The sequence below is a fragment of the Pseudophryne corroboree genome, chromosome 4 (genome assembly GCF_028390025.1).
Source record: "Pseudophryne corroboree isolate aPseCor3 chromosome 4, aPseCor3.hap2, whole genome shotgun sequence".
NCBI lineage: Eukaryota > Metazoa > Chordata > Amphibia > Anura > Myobatrachidae > Pseudophryne > Pseudophryne corroboree.
Genome location: NC_086447.1, coordinates 265,037,120 through 265,065,004, shown reverse-complemented (window position 1 = coordinate 265,065,004; position 27,885 = coordinate 265,037,120). Strand labels below are relative to the sequence as shown.

Sequence of the window (27,885 nt, the reverse complement as noted above, 5' to 3'; positions counted from 1 at the left end):
ACCGGCGGTGAATTTTCCCACTCGTTACATAACTCTGCAGGGAGAGGATAGCGAGCCAAGGCCCGTTTAGACAGAGGGAATTTCTTCCCTGGATTAGACCAGGGCTCCTGCCTGATGTCCACCAAATGGTCAGAATGGGGTAATAGATTTTTAACCACATTCTGCCATTTAAACATTATCAGTTTTCTTAGCCACAGTAGTGGAATCCTCATCATCAGTGATTTGTAGGATTTGCTTAATAGCAACCACAAGGGCAGGGACATCAATTTGCAATGGAGAATCCACGTCAGAAATACCTGATTCAGTGTCTGACAGGAAAGTATGCTCCCCCTCCTCTTCAGATGAAACATCTGAGAGATTAGTTGATTGTGAGGAGGAAGCAACCCGCTTAGATGACCCAGAGACACGAGAGTGACCTGGAGTAGATTTTTGCCTGACCAAGGAATGATTTAATTGCTGCAACTGGTTAGACAAATTTTCCGCCCAAGGCTGATTGACCATAGGGACAATTTGTGGCTGTAAGGCGTTCCACCAGAGTATCCAGTATGTTTGTGAACGCAGCCCAGGGTGGCTCCTGATTGGTTACAGGAGCTGCGGACTGACTGGGAGATGTATGACACATAGTACACAGACCATCATACACAGCTTCCACCTCTGGTAAAATCTGCAAAATGCAGGAGCGTCCACAGACTTACTGCCCTTCTTGTTAGACACTGTACACAAATGCAACAACAGAGCGACTTAGTACGATAAGCCAGACAGAGTACAATACTTGCAAATAAATCCATTCGTATGTGACTGTAGACACAGTACACAACACCTGAGAATAAATCCGGTCTTATGTGACTGAGTACACAGTAGAATACACATAATGGGTAAATACTGTGACACACTATATATATGACCCTGACGCACCTAGTCCCTTAGGGTACAGAATATAGTGATAGGTATATCTGGGAAACACTGAAAAGTGAAACCACACAGCAGACACAGGCACACAAAGTAACAGGCAATGCAGATAGTTATGATAAAAAAAACTGCACTGGACTAGTATATGTACAGATATATATATATATATATAACACAGCTCGGTCCTAGACTAATATATTCTATAATAGGTACACTTTTTCTTAACTAACACCGTCTGTGTAAAGACATGTAGAATACTCAAGTGTTGGTAAAGTCACAGCGCTGTATAGAGGCGGCTTTACAAGGGAGACCTTACCCTGCAGTCCCGGAGACCAGCTGCAGCTATGCTTATAAGATAGCGCCCAGCGTCTCAGTCAGGGAGTGAGGGAGAATGTGAGGCAGCTCCAGGGCGGGAAAAACTGCAGTAGATGGCGCCCTGGGCCGCTGGAGGGGCAAAAGGTCAAGTACTGACTACCCTATGCTGGACTTCCACCCCGAGTACTGTGAGCCTTATTAAATGTGGTGTTAGTACACCCGACCTGTACCCAATATACCTCGTGGTCTAGTCGGGTCCCTGCTCGGTGACAGTGTGCACGCCAGCACCGCGATTTGTCTCCCTAGGTTGCGGACGGAACTTTGATTTAATGGCGGATCCCGCCTGGGGGACCCTCTTACATCCTCCCCGTAGCAGCCACGTGAACCAGGAGAGCGACTGCGACCGTGTGCCTAAAGCCGGAGCATCTCCGCCGCAAGTACCCGGGAAAAGGCCGCGGGAGTATGCGACGCCGCGTGGGAGGTGATGGAGCTACAGTGCTGAAGTGTCACCATGACATACAGCACTGACAGCCCAGTTTTGAAGACATTTTATGTCAGAAAAAGCTTTTTCAGGGCTGCCCAGTGCAGCCCACCTGTTAAGTGACCTGCTGCTGCAGACACCAACTGAAACTGTGGAAAACAATGAACCGTGCTGCAGAAATAATGTATAAACCATAGACAGTAGTATGCCATCAGGTCTGTGCGACTCTCCTTATGACAGACATATTTCTATTTACCCGAAAATGCAGTTTAGTAGCAATACAATGCAACTTGGAGGTGCCAGGAGACTGGTGCTAGTAAAGTCTCACATGAGCTGAAGTGTCGAGAGGGACTTTACAGCCATCTTAACAGCAGTGTAGGCCCCTGGGCAAAGCAATACACTGGGCCCCTACCCATCCTCCAGTGGTAGGGGTGGGGGTGCTATCAGCAGCAGCTTTGATGTCTCGTTGGCAGTAGGGAGTCTTCTATCGTCCGCCAGCATGTAGGACCTGGAGCAGTAATTTCTGCAAATTACTCCCTTACTGCACTGATGGTGGAAGATGGGGCGGGAAGGAGAACACTAAACTGTAGAAGGGAGCATTAGGCTGAATGAAGGAGTCCCGGTACATGACTTCCAGCCTGGTAGGGGGTGTTTGGGGATGGATGGATAGTGGAGTGGGCTTAATAGTCTTCATTTTCCGGTAAGAGGGCAGCTTGCTTGAATGCAGTTTCTGGAAATAGATTTCTTAGCTTTCAATGGGATAAGAAAACTAGAGCGTCCCACCTTCCCCAAGGTGGACTTGGGGATAAGAGTTAAGGAGCCACAGCAATCCACCAAAGAAAATATAAAACTGCATACCAGGCGTGTGGAGCTGGAGCAGGGACCAGCTGCTGGAAGGCTGATATCTCTGGTTCTGGGCATAGTAGAGACAATCTAACAGTGTCCACCAAAAGGGGAGAGTCCCAGCTTTTGGAGCCAGACACAACACTCCCTGCGGAGGAACTGTTTTGAATTCCCTGTATATACATACACAAAGGCCCTGTTTTATATGAATATGCCCTCTTTGATGGCCACATTCACTGATAAGCAGCATTCCCTGATAAGCACTCACAATTTTATCCCTGAGGGGACTAATTAACAATGTCGATAGGTATGGCATAACTGCGTAGTGTTTCTTCTTTTCTTATTGTATATTCAACATAGTTTACATGTGGGAAGATGGAGGGGAGACCACCGGAGACCTCCCGACAGGTATCCTTTTTTTTTATGTGCCGCAGGGTTCACAACGCTGAAAACCCTGCAACCACTTTTTCTTATTGGATACTGCGGGTATCGGGAGTGCGCACACCCGTGGTAATCCAAAATTGGGCGCGAGGTAAGCAAGGATTTTTACCTCGCTAAACCTTGCTCCCAACTGAATCTGTCCCAATATTGTATTGTTAACAGGGGTGTAAATGAGACATCTGGGGACCCACAGCACAATTTGATATGAGTACCACATACAGCCCAGTGGTGAAAGAGTGATAAATAAATATGTAGGGGTATATTTACTAAGGTCCCGATTTTGACCGAGATGCCGTTTTTTCATCAAAGTGTCATCTCGGTAATTTACTAAGCAAAAATCACGGCAGTGATGAGGGCATTCGTAATATTTTGGAAGTCCTAGGAAAAAATCACGAATCAATACACCATCGGCCAAATACGCCTGCAATTTGCTAGAAATCGGGAATTTACTAAAAAGTGCAAAACACAAACACTGCCGACAATAGCCAAACACTGCCGTGATAAAATACAAATCGTGTAAAAGTGCTAAAAAAAAAACAGACCTGCTTTTTTATCCCGTGTTTGTATAGGCATGCACGGATCCATGAGATCCGTGCATGTTTTTCAGTGGGAAGGGGGGGGGAAATGTTCTAAATTTCCAGAAAAAAAATTGCGTGGGGTCCCCCCTCCTAAGGCAAACCAGCCTCGGGCTCTTTGAGCCGATCCTGGTTGCAGAAATATGGGGAAAAAATGGACAGGGGTTCCCCCATATTTAAGCAACCAGCATCGGGCTCTGCGCCTGGTCCTGGTTCCAAAAATACGGGGGACAAAAAGAGTAGGGGTCCCCCGTATTTTTGAAACCAGCACCGGGCTCCACTAGCTGGACAGATAATGCCACAGCCGGGGGTCACTTTTATACAGTGCATTGCGGCCGTGGCATCAAATATCCAACTAGTCACCCCTGGCCGGGGTACCCTGGGGGAGTGGGGACCCCTTCAATCAAGGGGTCCCCCCCCCAGCCACCCAAGGGCCAGGGGTGAAGCCCGAGGCTGTCCCCCCCATCCAATGGGCTGCGGATGGGGGGCTGATAGCCTTTGAGAAAAGTGATTGATATTGTTTTTAGTAGCAGTACTACAAGGCCCAGCAAGCCTCCCCCGCAAGCTGGTACTTGGAGAACCACAAGTACCAGCATGCGGCGGAAAAATGGGCCCGCTGGTACCTGTAGTACTACTACTAAAAAAATACCCCCATAAAGACATCACACACACACCTTGAAAGTATAACTTTAATACATACATGCACACCAACATACATACATACTTACCTATGTTCCCACGCAGGTCGGTCCTCTTCTCCAGTAGAATCCATGGTGTACCTGTAGAAAAAATTATACTCACATAATCCATGGTTGAAGGCTCCTCGGTAAATCCTTTTGTAATCCACGTACTTGAAAAAATCAAAAAACGGATACCCGACCACGAACTGAAAGGGGACCCATGTTTTCACATGGGCCCCCTTTCCCCGAATGCCAGAAACCCACTCTGACTGATGTCTAAGTGGGTTTCTTCAGCCAATCAGGGAGTGCCACGTTGTGGCACCCTCCTGATCGGCTGTGTGCTCCTGTACTGTATGACAGGCGGCACACGGCAGTGTTACAATGTAGCGCCTATGCGCTCCATTGTAACCAATGGTGGGAACTTTCAGGTCAGCGGTTGACCGAAAGTGACCTCACCGCTGACCTGAAAATTCCCACCATTGGTTACAATGGAGCGCATAGGCGCTACATTGTAACACTGCCGTGTGCCGCCTGTCATACAGTACAGGAGCACACAGCCGATCAGGAGGGTGCCACAACGTGGCACTCCCTGATTGGCTGAAGAAACCCACTTAGACATCAGTCAGAGTGGGTTTCTGGCATTCGGGGAAAGGGGGCCCATGTGAAAACATGGGTCCCCTTTCAGTTCGTGGTCGGGTATCCGTTTTTTGATTTTTTCAAGTACGTGGATTACAAAAGGATTTACCGAGGAGCCTTCAACCATGGATTATGTGAGTATAATTTTTTCTACAGGTACACCATGGATTCTACTGGAGAAGAGGACCGACCTGCGTGGGAACATAGGTAAGTATGTATGTATGTTGGTGTGCATGTATGTATTAAAGTTATACTTTCAAGGTGTGTGTGTGATGTCTTTATTGGGGTATTTTTTTAGTAGTAGTACTACTACAGGTACCAGCGGGCCCATTTTTCCGCCGCATGCTGGTACTTGTGGTTCTCCAAGTACCAGCTTGCAGGAGAGGCTTGCTGGGCCTTGTAGTACTGCTACTAACAACAATATCAATCACTTTTCTCAAAGGCTATCAGCCCCCCATCCGCAGCCCATTGGATGGGGGGGGGACAGCCTCGGGCTTCACCCGTGGCCCTTGGGTGGCTGGGGGGGGGGGGCCCTTGATTGAAGGGGTCCCCACTCCCCCAGGGTACCCCGGCCAGGGGTGACTAGTTGGATATTTGATGCCACGGCCTCAAGGCACTGTATAAAAGTGACCCCCGGCTGTGGCATTATCTGTCCAGCTAGTGGAGCCCGGTGCTGGTTTCAAAAATACGGGGGACCCCTACTCTTTTTGTCCCCCGTATTTTTGGAACCAGGACCAGGCGCAGAGCCCGATGCTGGTTGCTTAAATATGGGGGAACCCCTGTCCATTTTTTCCCCATATTTTTGCAACCAGGATCGGCTCAAAGAGCCCGAGGCTGGTTTGCCTTAGGAGGGGGGACCCCACGCAAATTTTTTTTTACATTTAAACTTTATTTATTTTTTAAACAAAGTGCACAATGAAGCCCAGCACGGATCTCTCAGATCCGGCCAAGATTCATTGTATTAAAGTCGGCAGTGTTTTACAAGTCACTCACGTAAAACACTGCCAAAAAAAACGAATGACATCGACATTGGAAAACCCGAAAATGCAGAATACGGCAGCTTAGTAAATTAGTCGTAATCAATTCAAAAAGTTGCATATTTACACTTTCGATGTCATTCGTGATTGAACTTTGACCTCAAACGGGAAAATACGAATCTTAGTAAATTTACCCCGTAGCGTTCAAATGGAATGTGTCTCACTCAACCGAGTGCCACATAGCAGCTATGGTAAAAAGCTTTTCACTTCACACAGAAACATACACATCAGTACATCACAGATAGCAGTGTATACATTCTTATTGATGGAATTAACAAAGAGGCCTTTACCTTATTGTTCCCAAACAACAGGATGCCATTTTCTGTATTTATATAATGAATTTCATGTCTGAGCACAAGAATAAAAAGCCTCAGGTAAAGGGAATAAGCCATTACTAATTCAAAGAGCTCAACGTTCTATAAAATTATGTTAGGATGGTGTGCAGAGTATGCAAGGGGAAATACACAGATCTGGTGTAAAATGTAAGCCATAGAAAGTAGTCATTAATCAAGCAATTCTATAAAACATGAATTTGTGTACAGAACATTATATAAGCAGCTTCTAGCTAGTAAATATATTACAAAATGATAATGTCAAAACTGTCACTGGGATTATGATTGATGTAGACACAGAACAGAGGCACGGTGACCATATCAATAGGGTTCAAGCCTGGCTGCGCCCTATACACAGGTCACGGGTACTCTGACCAATGTATGGGCTGATGGGTATGAAGGCAGAGAGAGAGAGAGAGAGAGATTGATCACCGTGAGGCATACAGGAGCATAGTCAACAGTGACGGGACAAAACCAGATGGTTTATGCGATACCAAAGGAAGGGCAGAATCAGGTCAGGAGTATAGCCCGGGTTGGAATCAGAAAGTCACAAGCAGCAGTATCAAAGGAGCGGGAAAGGAGAATCATCAGAGGAACCAGATTAAAATACAGGTAATCACACTGGATGCTCAAACAGAACAGGTGCTGGTGTACAGGAAGTGAACCTAATACTGTGGCATTTGAACAGTGCCCTGAGGGTCCATTTTATGGGCAGGAGATTCAAATTCGTGCCTGTCACTTTAAATTTCAACCAGTGAGGCGCAGTACAGTACAGCCGGCTACAGCAGTTAGGATAGGAGAGCTAACCACACCAGCAGCTACGACGAGAGAAGAGCAATCCAAGCAATCAGGGAGAGGGGCTGCTGGTCAGCGAGGGTAAGTTAAAATAGCAAAACTGTGCCCAAGAAAGCTGTGATGGATAGCTAGAAGCTGCTTGGTTATAAGGACAACTACTTAACCTGTCCTTTTTAGTAGTGATGAGCGGGTTCAGTTCCTCGGAATCCGAACCCCCCCGAACTTCAACCATTTTACACGGGTCCGAGGCAGACTCGGATTCTCCCGTATGGCTCGGTTAACCCGAGCGCGCCCGAACGTCATCATCCTGCTGTCGGATTCTCGCGATATTCGGATTCTATATAAGGAGCCGCGCGTCGCCGCCATTTTTCACTCGTGCATTGGAAATGATAGTGAGAGGACGTGGCTGGCGTCCTCTCACTTTGTTTCAGGGGGCTGCAGTGCAAATATCTTTATTCTGGGGACCAGCAGTATTATAGGAGGAGTACAGTGCAGAGATTTGCTGACCAGTGACCACCAGTATTATACGTTGTCTGCCTGAAAAACGCTCCATATCTGTGCTCAGTGTGCTGCATATATCTGTGCTCACACTGCTTTATTGTGGGGACTGGGGACCAGCAGTATATTATATAGGAGGAGTACAGTGCAGAGTTTTGCTGACCAGTGACCACCAGTATACATGGTCTGCCTGAAAAACGCTCCATATCTGTGCTCAGTGTGCTGCATATATCTGTGCTCACACTGCTTTATTGTGGGGACTGGGAACCAGCAGTATTATATAGGAGGAGTACAGTGCAGAGTTTTGCTGACCAGTGACCACCAGTATACGTTGTCTGCCTGAAAAACGCTCCATATCTGTGCTCAGTGTGCTGCATATATCTGTGCTCACACTGCTTTATTGTGGGGACTGGGGACCAGCAGTATTATATAAGAGGAGTACAGTGCAGAGTTTTGCTGACCAGTGACCACCAGTATTATACGCTCTCTGCCTGAAAAACGCTCCATATCTGTGCTGCATTGTAGTATATAGTAGGAGTACAGTGCATAATTTTGCTGACCACCAGTATATAAATATAGGAGTATGGTACAGAAGGCCACTGCTCTACCTACCTCTGTGTCGTCAAGTATACTATCCATCCATACCTGTGGTGCATTTCAGTTTTGCACAGTTTGCTGACCACCAGTATATAATATATAGCAGTACGGTACAGTAGGCCACTGCTCTACCTACCTCTGTGTCGTCAAGTAAACTATCCATCCATACCTGTGGTGCATTTCAGTTGTGCGCAGTATATATAGTAGTAGGCCATTGCTATTGATACTGGCATATAATTCCACACATTAAAAAATGGAGAACAAAAATGTGGAAGGTAAAATAGGGAAAGATCAAGATCCACTTCCACCTCATGCTGAAGCTGCTGCCACTAGTCATGGCCGAGACGATGAAATGCCATCAACGTCGTCTACCAAGGCCGATGCCCAATGTCATAGTAGAGAGCATGTAAAATCCAAAACACAAAAGTTCAGTAAAATGACCCAAAAATCAAAATTAAAAACATCTGAGGAGAAGCGTAAACTTGCCAATATGCCATTTACGACACGGAGTGGCAAGGAACGGCTGAGGCCCTGGCCTATGTTCATGGCTAGTGGTTCAGCTTCACATGAGGATGGAAGCACTCATCCTCTCGCTAGAAAAATGAAAAGACTTAAGCTGGCAAAAGCACAGCAAAGAACTGTGCGTTCTTCTAAATCACAAATCCCCAAGGAGAGTCCAATTGTGTCGGGTCGATGCCTGACCTTCCCAACACTGGACGGGAAGAGGTGGCGCCTTCCACCATTTGCACGCCCCCTGCAAGTGCTGGAAGGAGCACCCGCAGTCCAGTTCCTGATAGTCAAATTGAAGATGTCACTGTTGAAGTACACCAGGATGAGGATATGGGTGTTGCTGGCGCTGAGGAGGAAATTGACAAGGAGGATTGTTTAAGTCAGGCACCCGGGGAGACACCTGTTGTCCGTGGGACGAATATGGCCATTGACATGCCTGGTCAAATTACAAAAAAAATCACCTCTTCGGTGTGGAATTATTTTAACACAAATGCGGACAACAGGTGTCAAGCCGTGCGTTGCCTTTGTCAAGCTGTAATAAGTAGGGGTAAGGACGTTAACCACCTCGGAACATCCTCCCTTATACGTCACCTGCAGCGCATTCATCATAAGTCAGTGACAAGTACAAAAACTTTGGATGACAGCGGAAGCAGTCCACTGACCACTAAATCCCTTCCTCTTGTAACCAAGCTCCTGCAAACCACACCACCAGCTCCCTCAGTGTCAATTTCCTCCTTACACAGGAAAGCCAATAGTCCTGCAGGCCATGTCACTGTCAAGTCTGACGAGTCCTCTCCTGCCTGGGATTCCTCCGATGCATCCTTGAGTAACGCCTCCTGCTGCTGGCGCTGCTGTTGTTGCTGCTGGGAGTCGATCGTCATCCCAAAGGGGAAGTCGGAAGACCACTTGTACTACTTCCAGTAAGCAATTGACTGTCCAACAGTCCTTTGCGAGAAAGATGAAATATCACAGCAGTCATCCTGCTGCAAAGCGGATAACTCAGGCCTTGGCAGCCTGGGCGGTGAGAAACGTGTTTCCGTTATCCACCGTTAATTCACAGGCAACTACAGACTTGATTGAGGTACTGTGTCCCCGGTACCAAATACCATCTAGGTTCCATTTCTCTAGGCAGGCGCTACCGAAAATGTACACAGACCTCAGAAAAAGAGTCACCAGTGTCCTAAAAAATGCAGTTGTACCCAATGTCCACTTAACCACGGACATGTGGACAAGTGGAGCAGGGCAGACTCAGGACTATATGACTGTGACAGCCCACTGGGTAGATGTATTGCCTCCCGCAGCAAGAACAGCAGCGGCGGCACCAGTAGCAGCATCTCGCAAATGCAAACTCGTTCCTAGGCAGGCTACGCTTTGTATCACCGCTTTCCAGAAGAAGTACACAGCTGACCTCTTACAGAAACTGAGGAACATCATAGCAGAATGGCTTACCCCAAATAGACTCTCCTGGGGATTTGTGACATCGGACAACGCCAGCAATATTGTGCGTGCATTACATCTGGGCAAATTCCAGCACGTCCCATGTTTTGCACATACATTGAATTTGGTGGTGCAGAATTATTTAAAAAATGACAGGGGCGTGCAAAAGATGCTGTCGGTGGCCCGAAGAATTGCGGGCCACTTTCGGCATTCAGCCACCGCGTGCCGAAGACTGGAGCACCACCAAACAGTCCTGAACCTGCCCTGCCATCATCTGAAGCAAGAGGTGGTAACGAGGTGGAATTCAACCCTCTATATGCTTCAGAGGATGGAGGAGCAGCAAAAGGCCATTCAAGCCTATACATCTGCCTACGATATAGGCAAAGGAGGGGGAATGCACCTGACTCAAGTTAAGTGGAGAATGATTTCAACGTTGTGCAAGGTTCTGCAACCCTTTGAACTTGCCACACGTGAAGTCAGTTCAGACACTGCCAGCCTGAGTCCGGTCATTCCCCTCATCAGGCTTTTGCAAAAGAAGCTGGAGACATTGAAGGAGGAGCTAAACAGAGCGATTCCGCTAGGCATGTGGGACTTGTGGATGGAGCCCTTAATTCGCTTAACCAGGATTCACGGGTGGTCAATCTGTTGAAATCAGAGCACTACATTTTGGCCACCGTGCTCGATCCTAGATTTAAAACCTACGTTGGATCTCTCTTTCCGGCAGACACAAGTCTGCAGAGGTTCAAAGACCTGCTGGTGAAAAAATTGTCAAGTCAAGCAAAACGTGACCCGTCAACAGCTACTCCTTCACATTCTCCCGCAACTGGGGGAGCGAGGAAAAGGCTAAGAATTCCGAGCCCACCCGCTGGCGGTGATGCAGGGCAGTCTGGAGCGAGTGCTGACATCTGGTCCGGACTGAAGGACCTGCCAACGATTACTGACATGTCGTCTACTGTCACTGCATATGATTCTCTCACCATTGAAAGAATGGTGGAGGATTATATGAGTGACCGCATCCAAGTAGGCACGTCAGACAGTCCGTACGTATACTGGCAGGAAAAAGAGGCAATTTGGAGGCCCTTGCAGAAACTGGCTTTATTTTACCTAAGTTGCCCACCCTCCAGTGTGTACTCCGAAAGAGTGTTTAGTGCAGCCGCTCACCTTGTCAGCAATCGGCGTACGAGGTTACTTCCAGAAAATGTGGAGAAGATGATGTTCATCAAAATGAATTATAACCAATTCCTCCGTGGAGACATTCACCAGCAATTGCCTCCAGAAAGTACACAGGGACCTGAGATGGTGGATTCCAGTGGGGACGAATTAATAATCTGTGAGGAGGGGGATGTACACAGTGAAAGGGGTGAGGAATCGGACGATGAGGAGGAGGTGGACATCTTGCCTCTGTAGAGCCAGTTTGTGCAAGGAGAGATTGATTGCTTCTTTTTTGGTGGGGGCCCAAACCAACCAGTCATTTCAGTCACAGTCGTGTGGCAGACCCTGTCGCTGAAATGATGGGTTTGTTAAAGTGTGCATGTCCTGTTTATACAACATAAGGGTGGGTGGGAGGGCCCAAGGACAATTCCATCTTGCACCTCTTTTTTCTTTCATTTTTCTTTGCATCATGTGCTGTTTGGGGACTATTTTTTTGAAGTGCCATCCTGCCTGACACTGCAGTGCCACTCCTAGATGGACCAGGTGTTTGTGTCGGCCACTTGTGTCGCTTAGCTTAGCCATCCAGCGACCTTGGTGCACCTTTTTTTTTCTTTGCATCATGTGCTGTTTGGGGACTATTTTTTTGAAGTGCCATCCTGTCTGACACTGCAGTGCCACTCCTAGATGGGCCAGGTGTTTGTGTCGGCCACTTGGGTCGCTTAGCTTAGTCATCCAGCGACCTCTGTGCAAATTTTAGGACTAAAAATAATATTGTGAGGTGTGAGGTGTTCAGAATAGACTGAAAATGAGTGGAAATTATGGTTATTGAGGTTAATAATACTATGGGATCAAAATGACCCCCAAATTCTATGATTTAAGCTGTTTTTGAGGGTTTTTTGTAAAAAAAAACACCCGAATCCAAAACACACCCGAATCTGACAAAAAAAATGTCATGGAGGTTTTGCCAAAACGCGTCCGAATCCAAAACACGGCCGCAGAACCGAATCCAAAACCAAAACACAAAACCCGAAAAATGTCCGGTGCACATCACTACTTTTTAGTGCTGAAAGAAGATTGCGCTACTGCGCATACCCCAGTCTTTCTGTTCTGCAGGGAGGCTTCATGCCCTTTACCAAGATGGCCAACGAGAGCTCTACTGATGTGTATGGGCCATCTTGTCTTTAGACTGGGTGCTGCTGGAGTGTTAGCAGTGAAAGCATGGGGGTAGTGTGTGCCTGGGTACTGTTGGAGTTCTGGTAGTGAATGCAGAAAGGAGAGTGCTTGTGTGATGCTGGGGCGTTGGCAGTGAATGTAGGGAGGAGAGTGTGCTTGGGTATTGCTGGAATGCTGACAGTGAATATAAGGGAGAGAGTGTGTATGTGTGCTGCTGGGGTGTTGGCAGTGAATGTAGGGAGGAAAGTGTGATTGGGTGCTGCTGGAGTACTGGCAGTGAATATAAGGGAGAGAGTGTGTATGGGTGCTGCTGGAATGCTGGCAGTGAATACAGGGAGTAGAGTGTGTGCTTGGCTGCTGCTGGAGTGTTGGCAGTGAATACAGGGAGGAGAGTGTGCTTGGGTATTGCTGGAATGCTGACAGTGAATATAAGGGAGAGAGTTTGTATGTGTGCTGCTGGGGTGTTGGCAGTGAATGTAGGGAGGAGAGTGTGATTGGGTGCTGCTGGAATACTGGCAGTGTATATAAGGGAGGGAGTGTGTATGAATGCTGCTGGAGTGTTGGCCGTGAATGAAGGGAGCATAGTGTGTGCCTGGGTGCAACTGGAGTGCTGGCAGTGAATGCAGGGTGAATAGTATGTGCTTGGGTACTGCTGAAGTGCTGGCAGTGAATATAGACGGGAGAGTGTGTCTGGGTACTGCTGAAGTGCTAATAATAAGAAGAAATGGCTGCGCAAAAGTGGAAGAACAACCACCAATGGCTAATGGGGAATAATTAATAATAAGAGCTGACGTAGGAAAAGAAAAGATTTATTATGTTAATAACATTAATTAAGACATTCGTAGTCTACATATAAAATGCAATAAAAAACACATGAAAATAAAATTAAATATGTCAACACCTAGATCATAAGATGTATGAGCTGTAAATTCTCAATCTGCTTATTGAGAATGGGAACCACAGAGTCCAGAATTGATGTGATTGGAATGTCCACAGTTCCAGATAAACAGCCGATCAGTGTGTGGCTGATGATAGATGTCTTGAGAGATTTTCACAGGCAGGTGGGCAAATGAATAATGAATTTATGATTACCTTCTCCTAGGGCTGGTCCGTACCGAGCGTCCTCGGTATTGCGGTCCTGCAATGCCCAGTGTCCGTCTGCGCGGCGAGAAGATGACTGTGCGGTAACCAGGCAACCAGCTGTAAAGAATATAGTTTCAGCCGCGTTCTAAGAGAAGATGTCAGCAGCCGTGCACGGGGCCGATGCGTGGGGCTGAAAAACCGGATGGCTTACGGGCAATTCACTGCCTGATAGGTGGTGGTCTCTCCAATATAATGAAAGGAGTAGCTGACGGCCGTATGATGAGCCGGGATGTGCAGCCGGTGTGGAGCCGGGATATCTGTGGTTCAATGAGCAGTTTGAGCCAAGATGTAGGGCCGGTGTAGAACCAGGATTTCTGTGGCTCAGTGTGCGGCTTGCTACCTAATAGGTAGAATGATCCAGGTGTGCAAAGAGGCGGGGTCCTGACGCGTTTCGTCACAGATCATGTGACTGTCAAAGTCCTTTCATTATATTGGAGAGACCACCACCTATCAGGCAGTGAATTGCCCGTAAGCTCTGGCCTCACACCAAGAAACATATTTCCGCCATATACGGTGATAATGTTTCAACGTCACGTCTTTCCTAGCCTTGATCAGGGTAGGAATGACTTCCTCCGGAATTCCTTTTTCCGCTAGGATCCGGCGTTCAACCGCCATGCCGTCAAACGCAGCCGCGGTAAGTCTTGGAACAGACAGGGCCCCTGCTGCAGCAGGTCCTGCCTTAGAGGAAGAGGCCACGGATCTTCTGTGAGCAACTCTTGCAGCTCCGGATACCAAGTCCTCTGTGGCCAATCTGGAACAATGAGGATTGTTCTGACCCTGCTTATTCTTACAATTCTCAACACCTTGGGTATGAGAGGAAGAGGAGGAAACACATAGACCGATCTGAACATCCAAGGTATCACCAGAGCGTCTACCGCTACTGCCTGAGGGTCCCTTGACCTGGCGCAATACCGCTTTAGCTTTTTGTTGAGACGGGACGCCATCATGTCTATTTGAGGCAGGCCCCACAGATCCGCGATCTGTACAAAGACTTCTTGATGAAGTCCCCACTCCCCCGGATGCAGGTCGTGCCTTCTGATGAAGTCCGCCTCCCAGTTGTCCACCCCCGGGATGAACACCGCTGACAGCGCGCTTACATGGCCTTCCGCCCAGCGTAGAATCCTGGTCGCTTCTGCCATGGCCACTCTGCTCCTTGTTCCGCCTTGGCGGTTTATATGAGCCACTGCCGTGACATTGTCTGACTGAATCAGAACCGGTCTTCTCCGAAGTAAGTTCTCCGCTTGACGCAGGGCGTTGTATATGGCCCTCAACTCCAGGATGTTGATGTGGAGACAAGTTTCCAGGCTTGACCAGAGACCTTGGAAAATTTTTCCCCGTGCCACTGCTCCCCAGCCTCGGAGGCTTGCGTCCATGGTCACCAGGACCCAGTCCTGAATGCCGAACCTGTGACCCTCTAGAAGGTGAGCACTGTTCAGCCACCACAGGAGAGATACTCTGGTCCTGGGAGACAGGGTGATCCTTTGATGCATTTGTAAATGGGACCCGGACCACTTGTCCAAAAGGTCCCATTGAAAAGTCCTCGCATGGAATCTGCCGAAAGGGATGGCCTCGTATGAAGCCACCATCTTCCCCAGGACCCGCGTGCACTGATGCACTGAAACCTTCTTTGGTTTCAATAGGTTCCTGACCATGGTCATGAGTTCCTGAACCTTTTTGATCGGAAGAAAGACCTTTTTCTGGTCTGTGTCTAGGATCAGGCCCAGAAAGGTCAGACGCGTTGTAGGAACTAGCTGGGACTTCGGTATATTGAGAATCCAGCCGTGTAGCTGCAACGTCTTCATGGACAGAGACACGCTGTCCAGCAACTTCTCCCGAGATCTCGCCTTTATTAGGAGATCGTCCAAGTATGGGATAATTGTGACCCCTTGCCTGTGCAGGAGCACCATCATTTCCGCCATTACCTTGGTGAAAACCTTCGGGCCGTGGAAAGCCCAAACGGCAACGTCTGAAATTGGAGATGAGGAACTGTGACAATCACCTGTTGAACATACAATTTTTGGATTGCTGTCAACACTGACTCCCTCTCTGACGGGGAAGTCGGCAGAGCCGATTTGAAAAACCGGCGAGGAGGCAAGTCTTCGAATTCTAGCCTGTATCCCTGAGCAACAATCTCTACTGCCCAGGGATCCAACTGCGATTGAACCCAGACGTGGCTGAAAAACCGAAGATGAGCCCCCACCAGATCTGCCTCCCCCCGGGAAGCCCCAGCGTCATGCGGTGGACTTTGCAGACGCAGGGGAGGACTTCTGCTCTTGGGAACTAGCTGTGTGCAGCTTCTTTCCCCTGCCTTTTCCTCTGGTAACAAAGGACGATCCCCGCACCTTCTTGTTTTTATTGGAACGAAAGGACTGCATTTGATAATGAGGTGCCTTCTTAGTATGCTGCGGGGGGACATAAGGTGAGAAATTCGACTTACCAGCCGTAGCCGTAGAGACAAGGTCCGAGAGGCTGTCTCCAAACAACTCCTCCCCCTTGTACAGCAAGGACTCCATGTGCCGATTAGATTCGGCATCTCCCGTCCACTGCCGGGTCCACAGGAGTCTCCTAGCAGAAATAGACATAGCATTTATTCTGGAGCTTAATAAACAAATGTCTCTCTGAGCATCTCTCATATACAAGGCAGCATCTCTGATATGCTCTATGGTCATTTGAATGGCTTCCCTATCTAAGGTGTCAATCTCCGCAGATAAGGAATCTGCCCATGCCACAACCGCACTATAAACCCAGGCCGACGCCATAGCCGGTCTAGCAATAGTACCGGAGTGAGTGTAAATGTGCTTCAAGGTAATTTCCTGCCTGCGATCAGCCGGTTACTTGAGGGAAGCCGTATCCTGAGAAGGCAGTGCCACCTTTTTGGACAAGAGTGTCAGCGCCTTGTCCACCTTTGGTGAAGATTCCCAGCGTATCCTATCAGTTTGTGGAAAAGGATACGCCATAAGAATCCTTTTGGGAACTTGTGGTCTCCTATCTGGAGAGTCCCAAGCCTTTTCGCACAATTCACTTAATTCAAATGATGATGGAAAAGTGACTTCAGGCTTTTTCTCTTTATACATGTGTACCCTCGTGTCAGGGACAGGGGGTTCCCAAGTAATATGTAAAACCTCTTTAATGGCCATAATCATGTACCGAATACCTTTTGCCACCTTCGGCTGTAATTTTGCATCTTCATAGTCGACACTAGAGTCAGAATCTGTGTCGGTATCTGTGTCATCGATCTGGGATATGGTGCGCTTCTGAGACCCCGACGAGCCTTGCGCCCCAGGGACAGGCTTGGACTGGGTACCTGACTGATCCCTAGCTTCTGCCTTGTCTAACCTTTTATGCAATAGATTGACATTTGCATTCAAGACATTCAGCATATCCACCCATTCCGGTGTCGGCGTTGCCGATGGCGACCTGACATTCAAACACTCCCCCTCCACAGTAAGCGAGCCTTCCTCGTCAAACATGTCGACACACGCGTACCGGCACACTTCACACACACAGGGAACCCCTTTTCTGAAGACAGTATCCCTGTCAAGGCCCTTTGGAGAGACAGAGAGAGAGTATGCCAGCACACACCCCAGCGCAATAACCCTGGAGACCAACACAAAATGTTTTTCCCCAGCAGCGCTGTGTAATATGTAAACCGCCAATTATATGCCCCCCCCCCTCTTTTAAGCACCCTTTCACCGTGTAAGCAGGGGAGAGTCCGGGGAGCTTCCTCTCAGCAGTGCTGTGGAGAGAAAATGGCGCTGGTGAGTGCTGAGGGGGAAGCCCCGCCCCCTCGGCGGCGGGCTTCTGTCCCGCTCAAACTTAGCAAAATATGGCGGGGGCTCTTTTATATACATGTACAGAGCCCACCTGAACATGTATATAGTCTTTTTGCCATGCAGAGGTTTATATTGCTGCCCAGGGCGCCCGCCCCCCCCCCCCCCCCTGCGCCCTGCACCCTTACAGTGACCGAAGTGTGTGAGGTGTATGGGAGCAATGACGCACAGCTGCAGTGCTGTGCGTTACCTCAGTGAAGCTGAAAGCTTCTGCCGCCTGAGACGTCTTCTGACTTCTGTACTTCTGGCTCTGTGAGGAGAACGGCGGCGCGGCACCGGGGGTGGACACCCAGTAAGAACCTGCGTTCACCCCCTCTGGAGCTAATGGTGTCCAGTAGCCGAGGAAGTAGAGCCTATCTTTGACAAGAAGGTCTGCTCCTCTCTCCTCAGTCCCTCGATGCAGGGAGCCTGTTGCCAGCAGTGCTCCCTGTGAAAAAGTAGTAAAAAGTAGAAAGAAAAATCCAAACAAAAATGCTTTCAGGCAGAGAACTCTGGAGAGCTCTCTGCAGTGCACCCATCTTGCTCTGGGCACAGTGTAAAACTGAGGTCTGGAGGAGGGGCATAGAGGGAGGAGCCAGTGCACACACAGAATCCAAAGCTTTCTTAAAGTGCCCTATCCCCTGCGGAGCCTGTCTATTCCCCATGGTCTTTACGGAGTCCCAGCATCCTCAAGGACGTTAGAGAAATTGTATTTGCCCCTGGATTATAAATGCAGAATTTGTATGCATCTGTTTTGTAAAAGCCAAGTGTGTGTGAAGGCTGGAAACTGGGTATTAGGGTGGAGCAGAAGCGGCAGACTGAAGCTTTGCCTAGGGCACCTAGTAATCTTGCACCGACCCTGAAGTATCTTGAAAGGACATGTTGATTTGGCACGAGATCATAGTAGGGGAATGTTACTTTCCCCTGGAAGGCATCTTTATTTTAGAATATTTAAAAAAAGAACTCAGTAGAACTTTAAATATATTAGCATACCAATACAATACAAACAAATGCAGATTGGGTTTCAGGTGCAGGAGGATACGTAATTGTTATAAGGACAAAAGGAAAAGAAAATCTAATCATAACAGGTTATATATGTTAACTATCATTTTTTTTGTTTTTTTTTGTTACATTTCAAAATCAGTTTGATTTGATTTTTGTTATGGAAAAGAACAAATTCATTGAGGCGTTGAATAGCGTGTCCAAATGCTACCAGCTGGTAAAATAAGACAAAAAAATACAGCAAACTATTTAAAAAGAGTCACATGATTTGTTATATATCCATGGATTGCAGATCTCAGTTACTAGGCTCAGTGGGCTCTAGTCTCATTTGTCAGTGGTCTGTTTTCCCCCCAGTCCAGACCCAATTAAAAAAAAAAAAAAAACCTGCAGAAAGTTACTAGGACAAATATCTTAATTAAGCTGCAAATACAGGTTCCCACATCATAAATACTAAAAACATAATGTGTTGGTTTTTCAAATTGTACAACTTCCTTGTTCAGAGTAGTACAAGGAGGGATAGAAAGAGAGGAAGCTATAGTGGAAACCAAACAGTTGAGGACAGACAGACAGACAGACAGACAGACAGACAGAGACTAACAAGGCAACAGGTAGCCATTCCCCCCTTTACTGCATTGAAATAGGTACATGTTATTAAACTGTCCTTCGCGCCAGACCGAGAAGCACATTTTTGACCATTTCCTCTACACACCACCAGAGTCACAATACTGACTAAATTCCAGAAGCAAAGGATTATAAGATCCCCTTTAGATCCTAAAGATCCACTGATAATTCATAGTGTCAGATAAGCCTTTACAATGTGTACTAACAACAGGGGTGGTTAGTACACATTATTTTTCATCTCTCCCTATCACCAATAAGACATTTAATGTGACTAAAAATGTATTTAGTCTTTCCACACACAAGTGCAATGGGCACTCACAAAGTAACCGGGCATAAATGCCACACCATTGAACCAGAATGGATTTATAGAAAAGTGCACCACAGGAAAGCTTTTTTAGCAAAGGTGGAATTAACTGCAGGTGTTTCCTCATACATAACTGATGCAGTCGCACCAAGCAGCTCCTCTTTTTTGCCGAAAATGCGATCAGGAGACTGTGCTAATTAATTTGTTATGTGATACTTGTATATCTGTGTGCGAATGAGTCTCTGAATCTGTATGCAAAGCACTACAAAGTAGCAGCAACAGCTTTTTTCAATACAAGTTGCACTGTGCTCCGTATATAGACTCAGGGGCAGATTTATTAAGCCTGGTGAAGTGATAAAGTGGAAGGTGATAACGCACCAGCCAGTCAGCTCCTAACTGTCATTTTTCAAACCCAGCCTGTAACATGGCAGTTAGGAGCTGATTGGCTGGTCCTTTATCACCTTCCACTTTATCACTTCACCAAGTTTAATAAATCTGCCCCTCTGTAACACACGTTTCCCGGCGTGTCCTAGTCGCATTGCAATTAAGACACAATTCCGGCAACAAAAAAAAACGCCCAATGCTAGCACAGTTGCATCGGAACCTGCGGGATCTCACACTGTATGGTGTGTTGAGGCTACATGTATGAGGACACATCTGTGTATCAAAATGACCTTTCATTGTCTAGTTTTGCCCGAGTCAGCACCTGAAATGTAGGGAGGGGGAGTTTCTGTTTCAGTTTTTATTCCTATTTTATTTTAAGCAATTGTATTAAATTTACACTTGTTTATTTTATCATTTGTATATTGTAAACACTGTAATTTTCTTTTTATGATATTGAGCCCCATTTCATAATGTTCTGCCTTGATGTTCTTAAAAAACTCTTGTCTGATTAGGCTTTATTTTAATATTCTACATAACTAAATACAGTGAATTGTATGGCTTACAGAATCTGAATACTGATTATACTGTAGTATAGTGTACGTAAGGAAGTAATGGAAGACAAGCTGAAGCGTATCAGCTCTTGAACAAAAACGTAGTAGTGGCATACAACAGGATGCTTAACCATGACATATCATTTGTGTGCGTATATTAATTTTTTAAGATAGATCAGGTGACCTTGATTTAGTTAATTCTTTCACACCCACATGCCTCATCTGAGGTTTGTCATGACAGCCTTAAAAGTCACTCACTTGAGACATGTGTTACTATCAACAAGACATTCTATGTCCCTGCTGCATCAGTAGTAATTTCAGAAAAAAAAGTGATCTTATATTTAGACTTTTGGTAAGTAATTCCCCTATACCGAGTATTGATTGCTAGAAGGATATACTGTATATGACATGTCAAGGATTTTAAACAAAACCGTTAATGTGTCAACTTTGATTTTCGGATTAAGAGTTTAGAGCCACTATAACCGTTGCCCTTCATAACAAAAATATCCTAAAATGTTCCTGACATTTTCCACTGGAGAGACATGTGACCAGTTCATGTGCATGTGCATAGGGTACAGCAGTGGGTTGCAGACTTTTGTGTTGCTCGCCAAACACAAGAAGAAGAGGAAAGAGAACATACAGTCATTACTCCTGATCATCCTGCAGTATACGTTGTCCTAGTTAGTACAAAGGAATAGATATTACTGCGATTAGTGATTTGGTTTAATGCACAAGAAACATATAGATATATCTTAATTAATAAAGATGAAGATGCGCTCATCTGAGCTGCGGCTATTCGCACGTGTGATTGCATTTTCGCGGTGTAAATTGCATGTGCACGGGCGTATATTCACACCTGCGGATCATAGGCAATACATTAGCTACTCGCGGTGCGAGTAGTTGCAGCTGTACGCAGCTAGTCGTCCCGCAATGTGTGCAGCTGAGCGTACGTATTTCTCGAGTCAAGCGGGACCCTCCTCCTCAGTGATGCCTTCTTCCCAATGATATATGGGAAGATGGTGCACGTGCAAAAGACAGCAGAGGCTCTGGTGCCATCTTCCTGAAGATGTCACTAGAAAGACGACGCCACACAAGGTAAGTATAATCTGGGTGCAGAGTGTGCAGTGCTAGCTACCGCTGAACCTTGGGGCCTGTGTGTACTGCCACCCTGCACTCATTATAAATACGCTGGTGAGTCAAATATAAAATGTGTTTCTGTCTGAGGACTAATCTCTACTACCATATTGACATTCACAATTATATGGCCAAACTCTCTGTATGGCAGTGTAACGAGCACACGTCTTAGTAGACATATCTTACTGACAGAATACACCTGGTCAGAAAAATACTCACACCCAGTACTTGTTGTGTGTGATATTTCCATGTCCCTAGTAATGGATTCTCTCTCATATCATTTCCGCTGTAATACAAGGGACTTTAAGCAGGATGTCTTCCGTTACTTTTTAAGCAAATTCCTTGTGTGTTTGGGTGTTGACTCTGTACAAATGCAGACTGTTAGCTTTACACTGGAGACTATAGAGGAGACAGCCAAGCACTGACATTTCAATAGTATTCATATAGAAGTACAATAATATAATCGGCATGAACATTACCTCTTCTTCTTTGTGATAATGAGCACATCATTGAATAGGAAGAAGTAGGCCTGTTGCTTTGTAGTTTTCTTGGAGAAAATTCCAGTATCCTCTACGTAGGATGTAAGCTCCCCCCTCTTCATCAACCATCGAGAAGACGACACTAATGGGAACGGCTAGGAGAGAAACATTAAGTGAAGTCAATATAGTGCTAGTGTGAAATAGATACCGGTGTACAGATGTGTCCTCCTCATACATCTAGCCTCAGTAAGCAATGCACCGGGAAATGCCTGGAGTGAGTGCACCAGCAGTTCCTGTGCAACTCTGCGACATGCTTACATTCTGGGTGCAACTGTGGCTGTATCTGCATACAAACTGCCACGTTACAGTGTTTTCCAGGAAAATATTATGCATTTTTGGGGAAAAAATGCACAAAAGATGACCAGAGTTAGTAAACTGGCTCACAACTAAGCGCGACTAGAAGGGCTGTTTTTAACGTTACTGCAGCAAAGATGTAGGAAACCTTTTCATATGACAAAACGTAATGCGTAATATGTTACAGTAAACACAGAAATATTATCTCTTTACACTGCCAGAAATATAGTAACATTTAGTTAACAAACAATATCAAATATGAATGAAAAAGTCAGTATAAAGCATATATACATATTACAGATATCATCTCAAACCTAATTTATTGTATTTGTTACAGATATCATCTCAAACCTAAGTTATTAGTATTTGTTTATTGCGAGTGGGCTAAAGTGTAAAGTGCTAAAGTGTGCTAAAGTGGGCTAGAGAGTAAAGAAATGGGTCTCTTTATCCTCAAGCAGAACATGGTACTGGTGGATGCATGATCAAATATCTTTACTCTGTGCCAAGACTCTGAAGGGCAAAGTGCCAACATTGGTAACTCCTTTCCTAAATGAAAGTAGGCTGTTTCCTGGGAAGAGCCACTGTAACAGGACAGTCCAGACGGAAATAACAAAGTATATCAGGCAGCGTAACTCACCCACAGACATAAGGGCCTAAACAGTGCTACAGGGAAAGAAATCTTACAGATATGACCTCTCACTACAAAAATATCAGCAGTAGCACATTAAAGGCAGAAGGCCCTTTCATAAGAATTACTGACCATAAGATGAAAACTGTCCATAAAGCTGAAAACGTTAAGTAAAAAGTGCTGTATCTTTGGTTCTTCTGAAACTTTTACAGTCTGAATTCCATTGGTAAAACTTATATATTATCCAGCTTGCAAGAGCATTTAACTTACGCTGCAAAAGGCATATGGGGTTATTCAGGTTGCATCACTAATTTATGCACCGCAATAACACCGTTCCAGACAGCAATGCGCACGAGCAGGTCTCGCCCTGCACGTGTGCTAGCAGCTAATGCGATGTGATCGCATTGGCTGCAAATGCCTCTGTCTGACAGGCAGATACATTTGCGGGACGGGCAGGGGGCAGCAATGGACTGCTGCAAGGGCGGCACGGTGTCACACGCAGCCGCTCCGATCAAGAAAATGGTGGCGGACCGCTTGCATACGCAGCCTAGCTGCAGGTGCAGGGGGTCGTCCACAGTTGCTGCCGTCGCAGCCATTGCGCAGGCCATTTAGCATGCTGGGCGACCTCGCCTTGAGATGGGCGGCCCCAGCATGTGATGGTAAGGATTACAAATTCTGCTTTTTAGCAGAATCTGCAATCCTTACTGAATAACCCCCATAATCCATACACTATACACAAAATGATTAAACGTTACCACACAAAAGAAAAAATATACCAAGAAAATGGAAGCACGCTTACTAGACATTACCACACAGTACCCAAATGAAGCCACTCTATGACATGAGGGTACCATTGTTTTGCTAAGCAAAGAAAACTATAAAACATATTTCAACATAACTTTTGTTTTTTCTATATATCCATGAATCTCTTGGAATTATTTCCAGGACGTTAAACTCTAAATGGTCCTGGAAATAATCACATTTTGAGATGGCTATTGACTGCAGCTCTGTTAAAAGGTATTACCTCCCTGCTTCACGCAATGTTTTGTTTTTAATATATTGGTGTTTTACACTTCAGCGCTAAACATGCTGAAGGCAACAAGCTTTAGATCACTTTGGGAGGGCTGGTGGGTGGGGAGGATACATGTTATTCATTCATTATTATAACCAAATGGACCATGATGAATGGTGGGGTCTTTTGCCGCAGAAGTAGCTGTGTCTCAGAATCCAGCCCACTATGCTCAATTGCATTCACCTTAATAATTCCTACATTAATGCATGCTCATAAACATATATACATAAAGGCGACGCTGCTTGAGGGATGAATTGGGAGAAGAATTAGACAAACCAGTCACAGGTGTGTACATACTTCTATATTGGTCAGGTGATTGGCGATCGGTTCTCATGAGTTTCCTACAGGTTTAAAACTATTTTGACACAACCAGGATTGGATGAAAGTAGAAGTCATGTGTGCATACACACTGTGCCAATGTCGGAACAATGGTAGGTAAGAGGTAACTGGATGAGAATTGGGCAAGTGTGTTCCCAGCTTAAGTGTATTGTGATTCCCCACCTTCTTATTGAGCAGATATTTTTACTAGCTCCCCTCTCTGCACAGAAGTGTTTATCATTCTGGGGCGCAAAATCAACAACGATGTCAGCAGTCAGAGACAACTACAACACAGCCATGGGCCAGAGGAAGTCAGTCCTGCACAACTGATTTCCAATAGAAAACACAGGACATACAGCAAATCGGGGTGGCAATGTGTTTAGTGCATAGCCTAAACTGGTGACACTGACTTTAGTAATTATAACTTATGCAAAACTGCTGGGAAAAAGACAAAAAAAAAAGTTGTTTTTTTTTACTAACCCCCAGGTCCTACAGCATTGTAGCGTGATATCACAAAAGCACAACATCTGCTATGCTATGCTAAACTTTCCTGATCCATATTTAAATCAAATAATAAAAATCTGTGGTAACCTGCAGATAGAAAAGTGATTTTCATTATTCTAAATGCAATCATCTTCACAATTGGCATCAATATTTATTTGTGGCTATGAAGACAGCAGCAAAACGTGTAAGATTCCAAGAAGCCTAACATGATTAATTATTTTAGAAAATGTTTTGAAATTAACTAGATCCCTTAAGGGCCAAGAAAATTGTTTGCGCCCTGAGAAAGACTTAAACAACAGGATTAACGTCAGACTGTACACAACATTACATTTTGGCAACACTGTCTCAGAAAGGTAGGAAGTAAGCAGAATGAAGACGTGGCAGATTTCCCCCCAGGTTAAACACTGCCTGATATGTAATCAAGGAGAACACAACATAAGTAAAAGAAGAATAAATGTTATATATAGGTGTGAGAAAAAAACATTCCACCAGACAATAGCACAATCACCATGGAGACACAGAAAGTCGCATGACATTTACACTCACAGTAATCTACTTGCGACGACAAACCCCAGCTTCAAAGCACAATGTATACTGTAATACATTTATTTCTGGACAGGAGTGAAAGGTAATATTTACGTATGTGAAAGTGAAGACGTGCTCCTATTGATTAGGCCGAGGGGAATAGCATTTGATTTGAAATTTGTGGGAAATGCAAACAATGGTTACATTTTTTTTTAAACAAAAACAAATTTAGTGATTGATGTGGAAACTGTGATTAATCGCTCAATGACACCTCTACATTCCTGTAATCCTCAAGGGCACAGAAGGATTTGCATGAAACAATTTTCCCTATAATATTTACATTGTGCTGGTATGTTTTACATGAAAGAAAAGCTTGATCATCAACATTCTGTTTCAGGAATTTCCATCAGGCTTTTGGAAACAATCGGATGAAGCAGTATACAAGTTTTAATTAATGTGTTTGACATACATGTACAAATACACGCTCATCAGTCCACTCACACCTGTACATTAAACTTCCCTGCAATATCACTCTGTTGACGGTACCTGACTTCCCCACAGAATGTAAGCACGTTACACATTGGGAACCACAGGCTCTAATGGCTGGAAGCAGAAACGCAATGAAAAGCCTACCGCTATTACTAAAAAGGCCTGTGGTTAGGGCATAGTCTAAGCAGCAAAGACATAGAAAAATAAAAAATGAATCACTATAATTCTGCTTGGCATTTTGTAGCTCTTGAAGGCAGAAAGAGTAAACTACACATTAGTGGTGCAATAAGCTTTGTGATCTTAATGGCCAACTTTCTTCCCCAAATATATGAAGTCCATATACACAAAAAGATCATGCAATGGAACAAGAACTTTGGTTTGGTTTTCAAGGCCTGAAAAGGCTGAAATGCGCTGGACAGCCACATAAATCTCCTGCACCGCCAGCATATGCTCGGTCTGATGTAACAGCTGGAGCGCAAAAGAAGCATGCCCCCACACCTGCACTGACAATCCTCTCAGCAAAGACTGAATATCATTATCTGGTTTCCATTGCTGCAGCTGCACTGACCCAGCACAGTCGCCTGGCAGATACTGCACAGCTGCTAGCGCAGTCGGAGCAGAGTGCACATTTAGACCCAGCACCAGTATTTACCGCAAAACTTCAGAATATTAATGGCACATATGGGGCGTTTGCATGATGCTTCTTCCTGTCTGCGATTCACATATTGAATAGTGAGAATTTTATTCACTTGTGTGTTTTGATGTTTATTTTTCATTATTACGCATTTTGCTGTTCATTGTACTTTTGTATTTTCTGTACAATATAATTTCATCTCAAATGCATTTCTGTTTTTGCTGATGACAATAAATCTGTATTCGTATTCAACATATCAGATAATGATATAATGCTGTCTACTCTATCATATCCCTGTAAAGTAGCGAGTACTTTGGGTGGTTGTTTTTTTTTTCTTGCAGTATTGAAAAAACAGTTTCTGAGATTGTCTATCAACTACTGTATATAGAAGTAACAGAAAGACCCTATACAGATTGCACATTGGTAGATTAACACACATTACAATACAAATCAGGGTGTTACCTGTAAATTAGAGTAGTTCCCTTTATCAAACTAATATACAAGACAATTCATTCTCTATGTACAGACAAGTCCATGTTACAACAAAAAATAGACAAAAACAAAAAAGTGTATCCTTGAAGAAACAGATGGATCTTTTAATTTTATTAGGAATGGCTATAGAAGTTACGTAATGTCAAGGGAGCTCAAGAACATCTGGAATGTAAAGAGCTACTGACCACAGTTGCCCTTTTCTCAGACTCCGTGTGGAGGTTTTCCTTACAAGCAAATAGTAAATGTTTATATATGCAGTAAACCAACAATTCACCAATTAACAATTCAGTCTAGTTCAAGTAAGAAAATGAACGCAAACCTCTGATTGGTTGCGATGGGTATTTTGCATTTTGCTAGTAAATAATAAGAATTTACTTACCGATAATTCTATTTCTCATAGTCCGTAGTGGATGCTGGGGACTCCGTCAGGACCATGGGGAATAGCGGCTCCGCAGGAGACAGGGCACATCTAAAGAAAGCTTTTAGGATCACATGGTGTGTACTGGCTCCTCCCCCTATGACCCTCCTCCAAGCCTCAGTTAGGTACTGTGCCCGGACGAGCGTACACAATAAGGAAGGATCTTGAATCCCGGGTAAGACTCATACCAGCCACACTAATCACACCGTACAACTTGTGATCTGAACCCAGTTAACAGTACGATAACAAACGAAGTAGCCTCTGAAAAGATGGCTCACAACAATAATAATAACCCGATTTTTGTAACAATAACTATGTACAAGTATTGCAGACAATCCGCACTTGGGATGGGCGCCCAGCATCCACTACGGACTATGAGAAATAGAATTATCGGTAAGTAAATTCTTATTTTCTCTAACGTCCTAGTGGATGCTGGGGACTCCGTCAGGACCATGGGGATTATACCAAAGCTCCCAAACGGGCGGGAGAGTGCGGATGACTCTGCAGCACCGAATGAGAGAACTCCAGGTCCTCCTTAGCCAGAGTATCAAATTTGTAAAATTTTACAAACGTGTTCTCCCCTGACCACGTAGCTGCTCGGCAAAGTTGTAAT

At 45.4% G+C, this 27,885-nt stretch overlaps 1 protein-coding gene across 2 annotated transcripts in view; it reads right to left on the bottom strand.

The window, feature by feature from the left end:
• The window catches only part of ARHGEF26 (Rho guanine nucleotide exchange factor 26), a 269,992-nt gene that overhangs the window by 64,221 nt on the left and 177,886 nt on the right, over nucleotides 1-27,885 (bottom strand). For both annotated transcript variants that reach the window (XM_063916107.1, XM_063916106.1), the window contains exon 11: nucleotides 21,839-21,993. In XM_063916107.1, the coding sequence (XP_063772177.1) occupies nucleotides 21,839-21,993 (155 nt within the window). The remainder of the gene's footprint in view (nucleotides 1-21,838; nucleotides 21,994-27,885) is intronic.